At 37.4% G+C, this 20,546-nt stretch overlaps 1 protein-coding gene across 5 annotated transcripts in view; it reads left to right on the forward strand.

Annotated features, from left to right (window-relative positions):
• Positions 1-17,219, forward strand: part of TAB2 (TGF-beta activated kinase 1 (MAP3K7) binding protein 2) — a 59,349-nt gene extending 42,130 nt beyond the window's left edge. For 4 of the 5 annotated variants that reach the window (XM_029943894.1, XM_029943896.1, XM_029943895.1 and 1 more), the window contains 4 exons: positions 5,396-5,556; positions 5,773-5,866; positions 7,175-7,255; positions 15,187-17,219. In XM_029943894.1, the coding sequence (XP_029799754.1) occupies positions 5,396-5,556; positions 5,773-5,866; positions 7,175-7,255; positions 15,187-15,329 (479 nt within the window). In that variant the 3' untranslated portion in view covers positions 15,330-17,219. The remainder of the gene's footprint in view (positions 1-5,395; positions 5,557-5,772; positions 5,867-7,174; positions 7,256-15,186) is intronic. The other variant, XR_003910552.1, reaches the window with a different exon arrangement.
• Positions 17,220-20,546: the final 3,327 nt, after the last annotated feature.

The following is a 20,546-nucleotide window of genomic DNA, read 5'->3' on the forward strand; positions in this document are numbered from 1 at the left end:
GAAGTCCTTTTTTTTTTCTGAAATGAATTCATACTACACTCGCTCTATTTCAATTATGTTTTTACCTGTTACATCACTTTCAAAACTTCCTAATGGCTTTCAAGATTGTGTCTGGTTTTCACCAGTTTGACTATGATACCTCTTGTTTTTGTTTAATTATTGCTTGGAGATCCCTGGGCTCCTTTGATCTGTGATTGATTGATTGTCTTTCATTAATTTTGGAAGATATTTGCCCATTGTCTCTTTAAATATTTCTTCTGCCTTGTTTTTCTCTTCTCCTTTACTGATTACATGTATATTAGACTATTTGATATTTATTCTTTTTTCTACTTTTTTCCTCTTTGGGCAACTTCTGTCTTCCAGGTAAACTGATTCGTCTGTATCCTGTATGCTGATAAGTATGTTGAAGGAATTCTTTATCTCTGATACCATATTTAATTTCCAGCATTTGACTCTCTCTCTCTCTCTCTCTCTCTCTTTTTTTTTTTTTTTTTTTTTTTGGTAATTTCCATTTCTCAGATTATCTGTTGGTTCTTGCCTGTTTGGTATCCATCTTTTTAACTAGATTTTTTAAAACATATTAATCATAGTTGTTTTTAAAATCCCTGTCAGGTCTTTCTAGCATCTGGATCATCTATTAGTATGGTTCTATTGATTGCTTTATCTCTTGGTGAGAAGTTGGATTTTTCTCTTGATTTTCTGTGTGTCTTATAATTTTTTGATGAATGCCAGTATTGTGTGTAATAAAACAGAAGAGACTGAGACAAGTAGTATTTGCTCCCAGAAATAAGAACAGCCTTTTTTTTTTTTTCAGGTTATTAATGTGAGGGTTTGAGTCCATTCAGGCAGGCCCAGATCTGGGTTTGGGTTTTGTTGTTAATGTTTAGTGTACCACCACCTTCAAATAGCTCCAGCAACTGGCTGCTCTTACTTTGTATCTCTTAGAGTGGTACCCGAAGTGCAAAATATTTATTTTACTTTAGTCCTTGTGCTTCTGACCTTTCTGTGCTATGATGGGTCCCCCATGTACTTGGACTTCCTAATATGATCAACAAGTCTCCACATGATCTGGTGAAGGGCCAAATAGTAAACTATGTATGATTTTGCAAGCCATGCAGTTTGTCAGAGCTATTCAGCTCTGCTGGTATAACGCAATAACAGCCATAGACAGTAAGTAAACAAGTGCGCATAGCTGTCTTCCAGTAAAACTTTTTCACAGAACCGGCAGTGGGCCATATTTGTCCAATGGCCATAGTTTGTTGACCACTCATTGAGAGCCTTGCTCTTCCACACCACCACCACCACCATCACTGCCACGACCACCATCACCACCACCACCACCACCACCACCACCACCACCACCACCACCACCACCACCACCACCACCACCACCATCACCACCACCATCACCACCATCACCCCCCAGCCCCTCCTACCTCTGTAATGTAAGTTCTACAAGGGTAGGGACTTTTGCCTGTTCATTGATTTGACAAGTAGCCTCTCAATATAATAAAAGAATGGGTGAGTGAATTATATTTCATTGTGTTTCTTATGAACAGCAAATAGCTGAATTTTAAAAATCTAGTGTACTGATGATCTCTTATATCTAAACAAATACATTTAATTAAATTGCAGTTGTGATTACTGATGTATCTGGGATTATTCTTGTCATATTTTTCCTACTTCTTTCCCTTTTTTTCCTCCTTTCCTGCCATCTAAGTTTAATCAAATTTTCATTCTCCTTTTGTTCAGCCTTTTTATTTGGAAGCTGCATTCTACTTAGCTTTCTCTAGTAGTGATCCCTAAATATTTAGTGTGTGTGTGTGTGTGTGTGTGTGTGTGTGTTTCTAAGTAGGCTCCACACCCAACCAGGTGCTTGAGCTCACGACCTCGAGTTCAAGAGTCAACATGTTTTACCGGTTTACCGGCGGAACCAGCCAGGTACCCCGAAGAGGTAGATTTGGTTTAGCAACATTTGAGAGTATTCTTCCTAAATACTTTCAAGACATTAGAATGCTTCTCTGGGCTTCATATTTCAATTTCTTGTTATTTTTTAATGTTTTAGTTTTACTTTGTTTTCATTGGTTTATGCCACCGTACCCACTGCCATGGTCTTTCCCCTTTTTTTGAGTTAGAACTTCAGATATATTCATCTATTCTCTCCTTTTGTGTTAGTTTCCTTCTTATCAATAAACATCATTAGTTCTTTTAGCAGCAGACTGTGGTAGGTGAATTCCCCCAAACTTTACCTGAAAATGTTTATTCATCCATGCTCTGATAATTCAATTAGATGATCATATTATGCTATTATCTTTGAGAATCTGTTATTTCTCTTCTTTAGTTTTGGAAGTTTTTCCAGCAAGCATCTCTTCAAATTTTGATCTCTTCAAATTTTGCCTCTCTTTTCTTTTTTTTAATTTACTTTTTTTTTTTTAACGTTTCTTTATATTGAGAGAGAGAGAGTGCGAGCAGGGGAGGGGCAGAGAGAGAGGGAGACACAGAATCTGAAACAGGTTCCAGGCTCTGAGCTGTCAGTACAGAGCCAGACGTGGGGCTTGAACTCATGAACCATGAGATCATGACCTGAGCCAAAGTCTGATGCTCAACTGACTGAGCCACCAAGGTGCCCCGAAATTTTGCCTCTCCTATCTCCATTGTCTCCTTTGGGAACTCCTTTTCTGATTTGTGTGAGATGTTTTTTCACCCCTCTTTCATGTTTTCTGTCACTTTACCTCTACGTGTTTTGGGTAATAATTTTAGATTTTATCTCCCAGGTCACTAACTATGTCTTTGACTATATACAGTCTACTGTTTCATCTGTTTGACTTTTCTATTTCAGTGACTATTTTTTTATTTCTAGAGGTTGTTGATGGTACTTTTCCAAATCTGTTTCTTCCTTTTTTATTCATAGTATGTTTTGCTGTATTTTTACTTACTCTGTGGTCACCGAAGTCATCTTACACTTTTATATCGCTTCTTTCAGACTCTTATATCATCTTTAAGTCTTGGGGGCTCCTTCTTGGCCATTGATTCTCATGGGAGATCATTTTCTTATTTGGTCAGAATTGTCTTTTGACAGCTTCCCTTTACTGAAAGGGTGTTTCCTTCACAGAACCCATGGCGATAGCTTCTGGCAGTGGGGGCCACTGTCCGAGCCGCTGCCCTGGCCTCTGCCGCCCACTCCCAGCACATCCCTAGCCTGGGGCCGGTTGTCAGCAGTATTTCTCACCCTGAGGTTCTCTCTCTGCCCTTATAAGATAAATTTTGATCACTCAGATATGTTGTAACTTGGCTTTCAATTTCTCAGGAAATCTCTATTCATCCCTGTTTCATAAATAATTCTGAATAATATGACAAACATTTTGTTTTATAATTTCAGCATAAATATAAACCACCATTTGATCATAATATTGAAGGACTTAGTCATTAGGGAGGAAATCTTCATTAAATTTAAGAAATGCTACTTTTAAGTAAAATCACTAATTTGAACAAATTTCTAATTAATGCCACTTGAGACACATCGCTGGCAGGAGGTTAAGTTTAGAAAGTATATTATTGCTCACTTTCCTTTGCCCTGGCCCTCATTCTTGCTGCAGACTTGCCTCCATCCTTCCTTCTCTTTCGGTCCCCTTCAGTAACAGCCCACATCCTCTTCTCTTAGAAAAATAAACCCTACTGTAGAATTCTTATATTTTGGAAGTAGAGGGGTAAAACTGCAGTTCAAATAAATAAGCCAAATTGATAAAAAAAAAAAAAAAAAAGCCTGACAGAACAAACTTGATAGGTAGGGATGTATCAAAGACACAGCGAGTTTTCAACCAGGAACAGGTGCACCTCCGAGAACACCTCCCTGTAGTACACATTTACAAAATATGTATTAACATGGGAGCAAGGTTAACAGGGTTTGCATGTTTACCAGACTCAGCCATGCTTTTTAACACTTGAAACATAATGCCCTGGTATTTACTTCTTCCAATAAATAAGAAAGGAAAATGATGGAGGGACGCATCTGTGGATTATAATAACAGTGTCAGATTTTTTGAGAAAAATTATCTACTACTTAAAGTTAATTTTGAAGTGCTTGGGCCTAACCGCCTCCCCAACTCCACACCCTAATTCTGCTTCTAGAATACAGTTCTCGATTGGCCTGGATATATCTTAATATGCCCTAGCCTCTTGCTTATTTTTTAGATTCATAGAAATTGGGGTTTAAAAAATTAAATAAAGTAAAGAAATCTGAGTTTAGTTGAAGGTAACTGTTTAGCATTAATCTAATCTGTCTAATCTACTTGACTTTTTCACTTTAATAACTTTTTCATTTTTAAAGGTTAATTGTACTTTTCCAAATCTGCCTGTTTTCTATGGTAGAATCATCCCAAATTTCTAGAAGGAAATACAGATGTCTTCACTTCCAGCCCAGTATCCTAAAAAACAAGACTTACATTGTCCAGGGATTGATCATAAGAACATACACTAATTTTTTGGCTTAATAAGGTTTTTCAAGCAGCTTATCATTCATGCTATAAGATTGACTATATAGTTTCTTTCTTTTAAAATCCTAGGAAATTATTTTCATAAAATATATTTCTTTAAATGGTATCATTTTTACTTTGTGATTTGAACAATTTAATATTAGCATTTAACAATTTCATGTTAATATTCATGTGGGTTGAAATCAGTCTGTCTTATTTGTTGCATTCATCAAAATGAATTTAGCTAAGCCCACATTCCCTTCTTAAATGTCCATAAGATGTTCACATTAGAATACCTAGTGTGTAGTCCAAACATGTCAGGCTTCTTGGCATAGGTCTTATACCTCAGAAGGTCAGATGTGAATTAAGTAACAGTGAGTAGATTAATTGACCAGATTGGAGCCTTTTTAGAAGTAATAGGCTAAAAATGCTGTCCTTAGTCATAAAGCAGGTTTATCCAAACCCTTTTGGAAAAAAAATTTTTAAATGAATAGCAACATCTGTCTGCTTAAATTTTTAATTTTTGTAATTTTATGGGGCACCTAGGTGGCTCAGTCAGTTAAGCGTCTGGCTTCAGCTCAGGTCATGATCTCACGGTTTGTGAGTTCAAGCCCTGTGTCGGGCTCTGTTCTGACAGCTAGCTCAAAGCCTGGAGCCTATTTCGGATTCTATGTCTCCCTCTCTCTCTGACCCTCCCCTCTTGTGCTGTCTTTCTCCTGTCTCTCAAAAATAAAATAAAAAACATTAAAAAAATTTTTTTATAATTTTAAATGTTCGAACTCACAATATTTTGTTTTAGTGTGTCTTTGGGATTCTTGGCATATTCTTGATTGTCTCAGAAATAATCATTTGTTTTCCCAAAGCTGCTTAAAGGTTAATTGACAAAGTGGGTGGGTCCTCATGTTTGCTAATGTGTGTTGCAGCTCTGTTGGTACACCAGAAGGCCAGAATGGAACGGCTTCAAAGAGAACTTGAGATTCAAAAGAAAAAGCTGGATAAACTAAAATCTGAGGTCAATGAAATGGAAAATAATCTAACTCGAAGGCGTCTGAAAAGATCAAATTCCATATCCCAAATACCTTCAGTAAGTCTTTCTATAATTCTTATGACCTCTGTGCTTGGGAACATGAGACTAGGCAATCTGTCAAAGGTATAAAAGGTTGATCTAGTTTTCTAGAAATACTCTTATTAATTCATACTTGTTTCTTTGCCCTTACCTTCCCCTGCCAAACTCCACTCTTTCTTAGCTAATGATAAGAGAACCCAATGTAGATCCTTCTCACACCGAATTATTTTTCAGCTCGAAGAAATGCAGCAGTTGAGAAGTTGTAATAGACAACTCCAGATTGACATTGACTGCTTAACCAAAGAAATTGATCTTTTTCAAGCCCGAGGTAAAGTTCAGTACATACTCAACTAAAATTCATTGTATTAATTTATCAACTCTTTTCTTGTGCTGAAAACCGATTTCTCAGCTAATAATCTTACTGTCTCAGATTTGACTTTGGAGCCACGTAGTACTAAAGAACTACTGGGTTTTTCTTCCTGACCCCACCCCCACTTAAGAAATTACATATTTGGTTTAGGAGTAATTTGATAAAATTTGTATTATTTAAACCCACTTTATTCTTGTGTTAAGGAAGACAATAATTAGTATGTCTGAGTGTGTTGTCAGAGTATTACTGTTATGTATTAGTAGAACCTATAATATTTATAATATTTAATATAATATTTAAATTAAAATATAGGTACTCCTATATCTCTTTCCTATTTCCGTTTTTTCCTTTTACCTCTCAAGAACCATGCTTTTAAAAAACATGATTAAAAGGCATCCCCATCATAATGGTACTACTTTAATTAATAAAAGAAAAGAGAGCAAGAGTATGACCTGTACTTTTTTAGAACAGCTTATAATGAAGCTTGAGCTATTAGGGATAAGCATTAATTGATTATTGTAGTAAAACAAAATCTTGATAGTTTAATTCAGTTCCATAGAAAGCTAAACAGAAATCTTATAACTGAAATCTAATTCTGAAGTTAGGAAAATAATAGAATATATAAAATGGAAAAGATAAAAGGAAGAAAGCCAACAAAATTAATCTTTTGAGTGTGTACCAAAAATCTATCAAACTGAAAGATGATAGTTGTGCTTTCTTTTAAAATGTTAATAAGTCATGTTTGAAACATTCATAGAAAATGCTATAGTTTAACTTTAAAGAGAGAAAAAGGAATGTAGTGCTGGTCCAGCAACTGTAGTTTCTGAACTTGTTCCTTTTATTTAACATCTGAACCATTATAGTACATTAGTGTGAGGTTTTTAATACTTATTTGGACCTAAGCTATTTATCTAGTTGCTTAAGACCATGTTTGATCATTTGAAATGATATTTTAAATTGTTAAATTTTAAATTATTTTAACTTGTCAGGTAGAATAGTGGTCTAGTTCTGTTTCTATGACTGTTTGACAGTTTCCTTTGATTTTCTGCCCCATTTACCCCCAAGGCCTCTGTTGGGAGCGCTGCATCATGCCTACCCCAGCTGTTTTGACATGTAATTTGAGATTAGACCTGTGAAATAAATGAAAAACATTTCTTCTGTTTATCCTGTGATCTTTTTTAGAAAGAAAACATTTGCTTTTTAAAAAATAAAATTAAATATTTTTGAGCTATAAACATTGATATGTTTACTTTTTATATATTTCAGGACCACATTTTAATCCCAGCGCTATTCATAACTTTTATGACAATATTGGATTTGTAGGTCCTGTGCCACCAAAACCCAAAGGTTAGTGTCTCCATTAAAACGTGTGAAAACCATTACATCTTGGAAAGCAAGATTCTAGAAAATTTTGTTTCTAGCAGCCTTCCACTATAGAAGTGCTTCAAACTTTGGCATTCATGGAGGAATTCATCAGGAAGATAGCTGCTTCTTTTCACTTTTATGCTGGGGATGGGAAAGGATGCAAAAGTGTATGTACTTAGCTCTTTAAAAGTAATATGCATGTCTATAGGATTCGTTACATACTCCTAAAATAGCAAGTCTTGGCAAAAGAAATCATCAGGTGCAAAAATTTGTACTCTTTAAAATTTTAGATAAATGATGAGGAAGACAACAGAGAAGTTAACTTTTCTTGAGTATTCTGTTTATGCATAATTCCATTTAATCAAAATACTCTAAATTCCAAATGAATCATTTTTGACAACTGTGGGGCACCTAGGTGGCTCAGTCAGTTAAGCATCTGACTCTTGATCTCAGCTCAGGTCTTAATCTCAGGGTTGTGAGTTCAAGTCCTGCATTGGGCTCCACACTGGGTGTGAAGCCTACTTAAAAAAATTATTACCTACTATCATTTTACATCATTGATAATCAGACTTTATACACACCAAACTAAGATGTCAAAATAGGTATGTGGATTTTTTTTTTACTCTAGGAATTAAAAGAGAGAAATGAGAACCAAGATTGAATAGGTATGTTACTAGCTCTTTGTTTTGTTAGAAGATTTTTCACATTCACACTCAGTGGGGTTCTCTCTACTTCCTCACGTTTGTTTAGATAAAATCTGAGTTGGCTTAGCTGTATCTTTTTTTTTTTTTTTAATTTAAATGGTTCTAAACATAGTTAGCTGGAATGTCACAAACTATTATTACAGAGGAGCAAAAGTGAGCTTAGGGCATTTGTCACAGTGAGCAGTGGCTGAAATACTAGATGCTCTTTGGATGTTAGTTAAATAGAGTAAAGAAAACAGTGGCATAGCCTAGCACCTTAAAATAACAAAGTGAGCTTTTCAGACTCTGAATGAGTAGTTGCTTTGATATAATCTTTTCACTCTTTTTCAAGAAGTAGAATTGTTCTTATAAAAAAGATTCCTGTTTTACTTCACCATAATCTAGTACTTAGGAACTGAGTGTAGGAGGGAGTATAGATGGAAGGTAGATAGAAAGGAGATGAAATAAGACCGGTTGTGACCATTTTTGAAGCAGGATAAGTACATGAGGGCTTATCTTCCTGTTCTCATACTGTATGTATGTATGTATGTGTTTGAAATGTTTTCATGAGAAAAAGTAAGGAAAGATGGAACAGTAGCAAGCACAGGATGGGGAGCCTTTCCTTAAATTGATAACATGTCAAAAGAAGGGGTCCAAGTTGGTGTCACAGGAAGACCCTGAGCTCACCTCTTCCCACAAACACACCAAATCTACACCTGCGTGTGTATAGAACAGCTCCGCCCGAAGAAGAACTGGGGGCTCACTGAACAGCTTCTGCACAACAATGAAGGATAGAAGGACGACACAGAGATTGGAAAGAGAGATGGAGATAAAGGAACCATGGGAGCCCCACTGCCTACACTACACACTGCAGTGGGGAGAGAGAGCACTGAGGAAGCCGCACACAGATTTGCCCCAGAGGGCTCGGGGGAGGCTGTGGTTAAAGGGCAACTGGACTATAAGTGAAGAAAATCCATTTTCCAAACCTAGAGCATCCACCAAATGGTGAGGGAACTGCTGGAACTCTCTAGAGTCAGAAGTATAGGCAAGTACCATGTTTACCTTCCCCCACAACTGTGATAGCGCAAATGGGAGCAGAGTCTGGCCACTTTAGCCAGCCTGCCCTCTCAGCAAGACCTGGGCCCCTTCCCACACCAGTTCTAGACACCCTCCCAAAGTAGCCCTGTGCCCCTGTGCCTACCTGACCTCCAGCCGCCCCACCAAAATGCCTCATTGCAGTGCACACTGGTACACCCCCAGCCTGCAGCCACTACAGTTCCAGCCATCTTACCAGGGCATCTCTGCGTGGAGCACCCCAGGACTCCTCTCACAGCTGCTACAGGCTCCAGCCAGCCAGCCAACGCTGCCGGGCACACACAGTCTTCACAGGGACATTCCTGCACAGGGCCACCTCTTCAAGACTGGAAGCTCTTCATAGAAACACGGAAACAAACACGGAAAGAAACAAAATGAGACAGAGGAGTATGCTACAAACAACAACAACAAAGGACAAAACTACAGAAAAGGGACTGAATGAAACAGAGATAAACAATCTACTTGATAAAGAATTCACAGTATGGTCGTTAAGATGCTCACTGAACTTAAGAGCAGATGAGTACAGTGAGAACTTCAACGAAGAGATATAAAGAGAATCAGAATTGAAGAATACAATTACCAAAATGAAAAATACACTAGAGGCAATTAGCAGATTAGAGGATGCAGAAGAATGGATAGACCATCTGGAATCAGGGTAATGGAGGGCACCCAAACTAAGCAACAAAAGAAAAGAAGAACATTTTTAAAAAAGAGGATGGGTTAAGAGACTTCTGGGACATCAAGAATGGTAACATTCATGGATGCCTGGGTGGTTCAGTTGGCTAAGCACTGTCCTGATAGCCTGGAGTCTGGTTCAGATTCTGTGTCTCCCTCTCTCTCTCTGCCTCTCCCCTGCTCATTCTCATTCATTCATATTCTCTCTCTCTCTCTCTCTCTCAAATAAATAAACATTGAAAAAAATAATTAAAAAAAATAGTAACATTCATATTATAGACATCCTAAAAGGAGAAGAGAAAGAAACAGAAAACTTATTTATTTAAAGAAATAATAGTTGACAACTTTCCTAACTTAGAGATTGAAACAAACATCCAGATTCAGGAAACACAGAGACTCCCAAATAACATAAATCCAAAGAGGTCCACACCAAGGCACACGATTAAAATGCCAAAGATTAAAGATAGGTAATCTTAAAAACATAAGAGAACAGGAATTAATTGTAAATAGAGGGAAACTCCATGAGACTATCAGCTGATTTTTCAGCAGAAACTCCGCAGCCGTGAGGGAGTGGCATGATATATTCAAAGTGCTAAAAGGAAAAAACCTACAACCAAGAATACTATTCAGCAAGATTATCATTTAGCATTGTTTAGATTAGATGGAGTTTCCTGGACAAAAATTAAGAGTTTACCACCACTAATTCAGCCTCATAAGAAATGTTAAAGGGACTTCTTTAAGCAAAAAAGAAAGGACCATGACTAGAAATAAAAAAATAATAAAAAGAAAATACCCCAGGTTAAAGCAAACATATGGTAAAGATAGTTGATCAGTTGCTTATAAAGCTTTAGTATGCAGGCTAAAAGACAAAAGTAGTAAAATCACTTATATCTAAAGAAAACTAGTTAAGAGACTTACAAAATAAAAAGATACAAAATATGACAGCTACATAAAACCTAGAGGATGGAGTAAAAATGTAGTGCTTTAGAATATGTTCAAACTTGAGCAATCATCAACTTAATATAGACTGCTAAATGCTTAGGATGTTACATGTGAACTTTATGGTAACCACAAACCAAATGCTAATAATAGATACACAAAAAATAAAGAGACAGGAATCCAAGCATAACACTAAAGAAAGTCATCAACACATAGGAAGAAAACAAGAGAAGAAAGGAACAGAGAACTACAAAAACAACCAGAAAACAACAAAAATGGCAATAAGTACATAACTATCAGTAATTACTTTAAATGTAAATGGTCTGAATCCTCCAGTCAAAAGATGTAGGGTGACTGGATAGATAAAATACCAGGGTCTGTATATATGCTCCCAACAGGAGACTCAGTTCAGACCTAAAGACACTAAAAGGAGTGGAAAAGGATACTCTGTGCAAATAGAAGCAAATAAACTGGGATAGCAATACTTATGTCACACAAAGTAGGCTTTTTTAACCTTTTTTTTTTTTTTACTTTTTTTTGGTGTTTGTTTATTTTTGAGAGAGAGAGAGACAGAGTGTGAGTTGGGGAGGGGCAGAAACAGAAGGAAACACAGAATCCAAAGCAGGCTCCAGGCTCTGAGCTGTCAGCACAGAGCTCATTGCAGGGCTCGAACTCACAGACCACAAGATAATGACCTGAGCCAAAGTCAGATGCTTAACCGACTGAGCCACCCAAGTGCCCCCAGATAAAGTAGACATTAAAATGAAGACTGTAATGAGACCAAAAAATGGCATTATATAATGATAAAAAGATGAACAAAAGGATATTACGATTGTAAGATCTATGCACCCAACCATAAAGCACCTAAATATATGAAACAAATATTAACAGACATAAAGAGAAATTGATAGTAATACAATGAGAGTAGGGAACGTTAAAACCCCACTTACAACAATGGATAGATCTTCCAGTCAGAAAATAAGCAAATAGTAGCTTATGAACCACCCATTAGATGACATGGACTTAACAGAAAATTTCATCCAGAAGCAGCAGAGTACATATTTTCAAGTACACATGGGACATTCTCCAGGTTAGATCACATGTTATGCCATAAAATAAGTCTCAATAAACTTACAAAGACTAAAATGTCAAGCATCTTTCCAACTACAATGTTATAAAACTAGAAGTCATTTACAGGGGAAAAAACATATGTGGAGGCTGACCAACATATTAAACAACCAATGCATCAGTGAAGAAATCACAGAGGAAGTAAAAAAATACTTCTAGAAAAATTAATATGGCAACACAGGTTCAAAATCTCTGGAATACAGCAAAAGCATTCTATGAGGGAAGTTTATAGAAATAGATACCTACCTAAAGAAACAAGAAAAACCTCAAATAATCTAACCTTACACCTAAAGGAACTAGAAGAAGCACAGCAAAGCCCAAAGTTAGTAGAAGGAAGGAGGAACTAGAAGAAGCACAGCAAAGCCCAAAGTTAGTAGAAGGAAGGAAATAATAAAGATCAGAGTGGAAATAAAATAAGAGTCTAAGAAAAATGATAGAAAAGATCAGTAAAACCAAATCTAGTTTTTTGAAAATGTAAGCAAAATCGATAAACCTTTAACCAGACACATCAGGAAAAAGAGGACTCAAAATCAGAAATGAAAAAGGAAAATAACAACCAACACCACAGAAATACAAAATATTATAAGAGACTACTATGAAAAATTATATGCCAACATTTTGACAACCTAGAAAAAATGGATAAATTCTTAGAAACAAACATTATTCTAGGACTGAATCAAGAAGAAACAAAATCTGAACTAGTAGCCAAATTGAATCTGGAATCAAAAAACTCAACAAACAAAAATCCAGGACCACATGTCTTCACAGGTGAATTCTGCCAAACATTTAAAGAGCTAGTACCCACCCTTCTCAAACTATTCAAAAAAATAAAAGAGGAAAGAAAACTTCCAAGTTTATTCTACAAGGCCGGCATTATACCCTGACACCAAAACCAGACCAAAAACACTACAAAAAAGAAAAAGAAAGAAAGGAAGAAAATTACAGGCCAGTATCCCAGATGAACATAAATACAAAAATCCTCAACAAAATATTAGTGAACTCAATTCAGCAATACGCTAAAAGGATCATTCACCACAATCAAGTGAGATTTATTCCAGGGATGCAAGGATGATTTAACATGTACAAATCAGTCAACATGATGTACCACATTAGCAAATGAAGCATAAAAACCATATAATCATCATAATAAATGCAGAAAAAGCATTTTGCAGAAGTCAACATCTCTTCATGATAAAAACTTTGAACAAGGGGTCCCTGGGTGGCCGAAGTCATTTGAGTGACTCTTGATTTCCACTTGGATCATGATCTCATGGTTCATGAGATCGAGCCCTGTGTCAGGCTCTTCAGTGACAGCACGGAGCCTGCAGAGATTCGCTCGTTTACTCTCTCTCTCTTAAAATAAATAAACATTAAAAAAAAAAAACAAAAGTGGGTTTGGGAGGAATATGCCTCAACATAATAAAGGCCATATATGACAAACCCACAACCAACATTATAATCATTGGCGAAAAGCTAAAAGCATTTCCTCTAAGATCAGGAACAAGAAAAGATGTCTGCTTTTGCAATTTTTAGTCAACATAGTACTGGAAGTCCTGGCTGCAGCAATCATACGAGAAGAAAAGGGATCCAAATTGCTAAGAAAGGAGTAAAACTGTCACTGTTTGCAGATGACGTGATACTATATATAGAAAACCCTGAAGATGCCACCAAAAAACTATTAGAACTAATAAATTCAGTAAAGTTGTAGGACACAAAATGAATATGTAGAAATCTGTTGCTGTTCTATATACTAACAATGTAGTAAAAGGGAAATTAAGAAAACCATCCCATTTATAGTTGCATCAAAGAAAACTAAAATACTAGGAATAAATTTAATCAAGGAGGAAAAAATACCTATACTCTGAAAACTGTAAGACATTAATAAAGGAAATTGAAGACAAATGGAAAGATGTACCATGTTCATGAATTGAAAGACTTAATATTATTAAAATGTCTGTTCTACCAAAGCAATCTACATTGAGATTCAATGCAGTCCGTATCAAAATACCAATAATATTTTTCACAGAACTAGAACAAGTAATCCTAACATTAGTGTGGAACCTAAAAGATCCCAAAGAGCCAAACGAATCTTGAGAAACACTAAAGCTGGAAGTATCACAATCCCATATTTCAAGATACAGAACTGGCACAAAAATAGACACATAGATCAATGAAACAGAATAGAGAGCCCAGAAATAAATCCACACTTATATCAGTTAATCTACAACAAAGGAGACAAAAATATAAATGGAGAAAAAAGTCTCCTCAATAAATGGCTTTATTAGTCACCTACATGTGAAAGAAAAACTCGACCACTTTCTTACACCACACACAAAAATAAACCCAAAATGGATTATAGATCTAAATGTAAGACCTGAAACCATAGAATTTCTTAAAGAAACATAGGAAATAATCTCTTGGATATTGGCCTTAGCAACATATTTCTAGATGTGTCTCCTCAGGCAAGGAAAATAAAAGCAATTATTGGGACTGCATTGAATTAAAAGGTTTTACACAGCGAGAAAATCATCAACGAAACAAATAGGCAACCTATGGAATGGGAGAAGATGTTCGCAAGCAGTATATGTGATACGGGATTAATATCCAAAATATAAAGAACCGTACAACTAAACACCAAAAAACACCCACAAGTAATCCAATTTTAAAATGGACAGAAGACCTGGATAGACATTTTTCCAAATGCTCCAAATCACTAATCATCAGGGAAATGCAAATCAAAACTATAATGAGATAATACCATTCAGAGTGGCTGGTAATCAAAAAGACAAGACACAGGGCCCAAACTCATGAACCATGAGATCATGACCTGAGCCAAAGTTGGCCGCTTAACTGACTGAACCATCCAGGTTCCCCAGAAATTACCTCATCTTTTTATTTTTATTTATGTTGTTCAAGGCTTACATTCTTAGCAGATAAAGGACATTTAACAAAAACGTCTATTCCTGGGAGAAAACAAATGTAAATAATTCTTCTGTGGGCAATGAAAGTCTAACGTTAATGAGATATAAACTCTGTCAGTATTGCAGTAGGATGGATACCTTTTTCCAGTCTTACAGTGACCTTATAGGAATTTTCTGTTGGGTCCCCTCTGAATTGATTTCCCTTTTGTCCTGCTATAAGTTGGGGAAAATGATGCACTTTCCCCAAAGGAGATAGTGGGGTGACCCTGTCATGTCTGTGTTGGTCCCCCAGCAGAGAGCACCGGCTACTGGAGGTTGGGAGGGCATGGAGCTTGTGTTTCGGTTTCAGGTAGATGCTTCATTTGCTTAACAGGCTGCTTCCCGCTGTGCGGTACAAATGGTGTTTAAAGTTGCCAGTAATTGATGACTTCATGATTTTTGCTTCTAAGATCATTCTTTCGCTTCCTTGTAGATCAAAGGTCCACCATCAAAACACCAAAGACTCAAGACACAGAAGATGATGAGGGGGCTCAGTGGAATTGTACCGCCTGTACTTTTTTGAACCATCCAGCCTTAATCCGCTGTGAACAGTGTGAGATGCCACGGCATTTCTGAGCCAAAAGGCCCTGTATCTCTAAAACCACATCTGAAGTTCCAGAAACTAGTCTGTCATCAGGGGAAAAGTTTCACTGCTACATAGGATTTTGTCAGATTGAAGGTGTGACAAGATGGTGTTGTGCTAATGTTCAGTGTCAGCCCACAGAGCTAATAATACCTCAGTCTAAAGTCATGGGCAGTTGAAACTCGTCACATGAGAGGTAATCTGCTGAGACGTGGTTGCCGCTGTCTAACCATGTACAGTGTTACCAGTAGCCCGTTACGGATAATTTCCAGTAATGCCGAGGTGTTCCCAGTACCTTTCCCCCTCATGTCACTACTGAATTTTGACAGGAGGAAGGAATAGAACGGTGGCTTTTTTTTTTTAAAAGCTTTCGGTGAAACACTACAAACATGAAGAAAAGGAACAAGGTTTAACTATTTAAAAACTGTTTGCTGCCGCATGGTGCCAATGGATAGGGGAAGAACTGCACGAATCTGTGGTACTCTTGGCCTTGTCTTGTCTTCCCTGAAAACGTCTCCGCTCTGTGAAGCCAGCGTCTGGGGTCTGAGGAGGGAAAGGAGAGCAGCACGCGCCGTCTGTAAAACACGCAGTGAACTATCCCGAAGCTTTTCCTCCTGTTCAGAGCTCGAGAGTCTGCTTTAAGTGATTTCTCTCCTTCTTGATTATTTTCTTATATTTCTATATGTATAGTGTAATAGTCTTTTGTTAACTAATTTTCTTTTTTCCTTTTAGTGATTAAGCACGATCATGTCCCTTTTTAAGCCTTACCTGAGAGAAGCAATGCCTTAAAATAAAAAAGCATTAATGAAATGAAGCTGTGCACAAAATAACTTTCCTCTACTTGTTCTGTACTTTGCCCTCATGAGCGCCGATGTTCTGTGAAGACATTCAGATGCTGCACAGCGGATTGCAGGAAATAATCCGAGACTTTCGTCGCGAAGTCACACTTTCTGTACCGACTTCAGCAGTGGGCGGCACGGCAGCGTCTGATCTTCCACAGGGAGCTTTACAGCAAAAGGTATCCTTAGCCCACTGACAGCAACAAGGGTGAGCTCGCTTCGTCCGCCTGGTGTCCTACAGAGCTCCCGCGAGAGATCACGGTCGGGAGAGTACAGTTTCCAGAACCAGCAACTGCAGCAGCGCCTACAGCCCTGGTTTGGGGAGCAGTTTAAATGCCTTACTGTTGGGGCAGTCCGTTTCCAAACCTGACTTGGTGGCAGTATCTTGTGTATTTATAAAACGAGGCTAGTCATATTTAGGACAACTGAAGGAAAGCTGGAAAAAAGCAAAACAAGCAAACTTGAACACTGAAGCAACCTCAAGCATCTCTTTATTTTGATCTATTTTTATAAGGAAAATAAATATTCAGATGATCGGGAATGTATATAACTAAATGAAATCAAGAAAAATAACAGTATGCATTTAAAAACAGAATTATGAAATTATATATCAGTGCTTAGAATGGGGCTAAGGGAAGTGCTGAAATGTAGCAAAAAGGTAGGAGATAATGTTGACTGTCACCATTGTAAATGTCTGCAAATGGATATTTTTTAAATAGGCAGGATTATTACAGGTAATCTGTGTGAATGTCAGAGCCTCGACTTCCAGGCTTTGCATCTTGTATATGGGAAGAAATAGGACAATCCTAGTTAATAAGCCCCTAGACCCAAAGCCCTTACATTTGATACATTTTGTTTTAAAACTAGGCCTTGTTTTTCAGCTTCATCTGCAGTTCTATGTGAAGATTGATAAATCAGTTTTTACTTGTTTTATTAATAAAACGTAATTTGGATATCTTGAGTTGATGGTTTTGTGATTTAGCTGGGTAAACTATCTTTGTAACAGATAAGTTATTTATAAAAATTAAAAAACTTATATTCTAATGTGGATTTTGTGACTTGTCTTTAAAGTTTGTGGGACAGAAGGCAGTTTCTACCCCAGCAGAACATTTGATAGTTAATTGAAATCAGAGAAAACTCGTTCCCTAGAGTCTTCTCGTGACAGATGGCATTCAACTGCATTTCTTGGATTATTTTTCGCCATTTCCTCATGCTTTTTAACTAATGAAAGAAAGCGACCCTGTTTCAACTGAGCCCAGAAAAAATTAATACTGCTTCTTTTTCATAGATAGCTGCTGTTTCTTTCATTTCTTTTTGGGGTTTTAAAGTTTATGTGAGGTCTTAGACCATTTGGCCTGGGCAGTCATTTACTATCTGTTTTATTCCATAATGTGTACGTGGTAGGGGTCCCAGTGGTGCTTCTTGAAGAGAACCCTTCCTTATATGAAGAGTTTCCAAAAACTGTAACTCAGTTTTTCTATGAGCAAAGCAAAGTAGCATTTGCTGATCTCTTCATGTCGTAACTGTAGAAAGCCCTGCCTTGTCTTGATTGGTGTTTTAAACCTGGTGGAACAGAAATTCTCTTTGCCAAGGAGCACGGGGCCTGGACATGCTGGTGGTCTGGAGACCACCTTCAGGAATTACTGCACAAAAACAGAATTACAGGTACTGAGAGCTTCAGACGGAAAGATGGACCTCTGTTTCTCACCACTATTATCCTTGGGTGCTGACGTTCTCTAACGGTGAGGTGGGCGATTAGCAGTTCGTGGAGCCTGGTGTTTTCAGGAAAACTTCTATGTTAACAGAAGAGTGTCCAGTATGTACTATAACTAATACATTATGCAAAGATGCGTGTTGTGTTGCAGGTGTTTTGTGAAAAAAGTATGAAAATTCTTCTTTTAAAATTTCCATTTACTTTGTTAAAGGACAAATCTAGATCAATCTGCAGTCTAATATTAATTGACTTTTATATTGGAGAATTCAAATTGTGCAGAAAATCCTATCCAAAGGTAGTCAAAACTATATTAGTTATTAACTGTAAACGGATTTTAAAGCGTTTATAAATGGCAGACTTCCCTGACATGTCATCATACCTCATCCCAGTTAAATGTTGATGGGACCCAGTGAGCAGTGGTGGGTTTAAGAAGTGAATGGTGTAAGATATAATATTCAGTCCGTGAGTAATTGAAGTTGGCTGTGTTGCCTTAGAAAATGATGTTAAGAGGCACCTGGGTGACTCAGTCAGTTAAGTGTCCGACTTTGGCTCAGCTCATGATCTCGCGGTTCGTGGGTTCAAGCCCCACATCGGGCTCTGTGCTGATGGTTCAGAGCCTGGAGCCTGCTTCAGATTCTGTGTCCCCCTCTCTCTCGGCCCCTCCCCTGCTCACACTCTTTCTCTGTCTCTCAAAAATGAATGAGTGTTACCAAAAAAAAATTTTTTTAAGAAAATGATGTTAAGTCGGTAGTGGCACCGAAGGCCATTCCAGATTTAATACCTTCGTGATGGGTGTCCACATAACTTCCCTTATAATATTACAAAACACTTCTGTTTCTCTGTGACAAATGAACATATTTTTGGCTCCAGTTTTTAGAAGCTACAATTATTATATCCATATTACTTGACGATGAAAGGGTATAAGGCTGCATTTTAGTTTTTATTGCTTCCATCTGAAGTAAAACAACTGAGAAAAGACTTCAAAAGAAAACGCAATTTTGTAGCTTTATGTTTGTTAAAATAGGATTCCCCCCTCAGTATGCAGTAGACTGGGTTTGGTTTTTTGTTTATTTTTTAAGAGAATGTAGTTAATCGTACAGAAATGCTTGGTGTAATACATTGTCTTTCCAACTATAAATTTCTTCCTATATTTTTAAATTACAGTATAGTTAACATACGGTGTTACATTAGTTTCAGGTTTACAGTACGGTGATTCAACAGCTCTATACTCTGTGTTTTTGCATTTTTAACACCGTGGCACCTTGTTACCTAGATAGATCACTCATCTTAAGAATCAGGAGAGTTGGGGTCCAATTCTGGCATCTCCCTAGATTCACCCCTGTAACCCCAGGATAGATAGTTCCTTGCTTTTTTTTCCCTACCCTGTTAAATGAAGGTAATTATGTTAATTATGTTAAACCTGCCTCACAGGGGTGCTGAAAGCATCAACATGAAACTCTCTGAGCCAACCGCATCTCACTAGGAATTCCCTTATCCTTAAACAGTGGGTCGTGTTTTTGAATGAATGTGTTTTGATGCATTTTTCTCAACAGTATCAATAAATGAAACGGTAAGTTTGCTATTATTTCTCTGAATTGGCCTGGGGACGTCTCAATGGGCCAGAATTTGGTATTTCAGTCTCTGTGATTCAATTCTTGCTTTTTAATGTCAAAAGGTTAGTTTTGCCAAGATTATCAAATATCAAAGGCTAACTTGAAGATCGAGTGTGTTTATATTTCTGTTGCATGTCCAGCTATCTAAAGAATGTAAAATTATGATGGAGTATAACAAATTATTTCTCCAGGAAAATAAACAGTTTCTTCAAAGGACTTACTCCTGCGTTCGCACATTTGCATATTTGTTTTAAGGCTGAAATTGACCATGGGTACACTTCATCCTAGCCTCTCTCTTTACCAGTCCTCTGCTCTCCTCCTTTTTTCCCTTTAGGGCAGGAGTACATCCTCTGACCCCAGCTATATTCCAAAAATATTTATTGACCCTCATAGCACAGGGAACAAACACTAAAGTATTTTCACCATGGAAATGCTTTAGAAAGATTTTTAAAAAGGAAAAAAACAATTCCGTTCCCACCTGTGAGCCCACCCATCATTTCTTATAGCTAAGTGCCTTTTTCACACTGCTCTTACTGGTTCTCCTGCCTCCAGCTTCTTTCTCTTCCCTGCACAGTGCAGCTAGGTCAGAGGTAGCACCAGGCCCACGGCCTCCTGTTTAGAAATCTTGTTTCCCCATTGTTACAAGTAAGCTGACTGGGCTTGCTTGTAAGATTCTGCAACCTGCTCTTACCTATTCTTCAGGATGGTTTGTTACTTTCCAACAGAACCGTCAGCCTATTCACTTCCCTTAGCCTTGCACATCCCCACCAAGGTACTTCTGTCCATTCCACTTACTCAGAGTTTAAACCTTTAAGGATCAGATCAAGGGTCAAGATCATGAGGCTTTCCCAACCAACCTTCTCGTGGCACTTTTTTGCCCACTTGACATTTATTGCTACTTTGACCTGTCCAGTCATATACTGACAGGGTAGGTATTAAGACGTACCCCTTGTGTCTCCAAAGTAAATGTCCTTATGCATAGAAAGAGGTCAGTAACTGTTAATGGTGATAATGATCCTTGAGGACCATTTCTAACATTTAAAG

The sequence above is a fragment of the Suricata suricatta genome, chromosome 7 (genome assembly GCF_006229205.1).
Source record: "Suricata suricatta isolate VVHF042 chromosome 7, meerkat_22Aug2017_6uvM2_HiC, whole genome shotgun sequence".
NCBI classification, from domain to species: Eukaryota; Metazoa; Chordata; class Mammalia; order Carnivora; family Herpestidae; genus Suricata; species Suricata suricatta.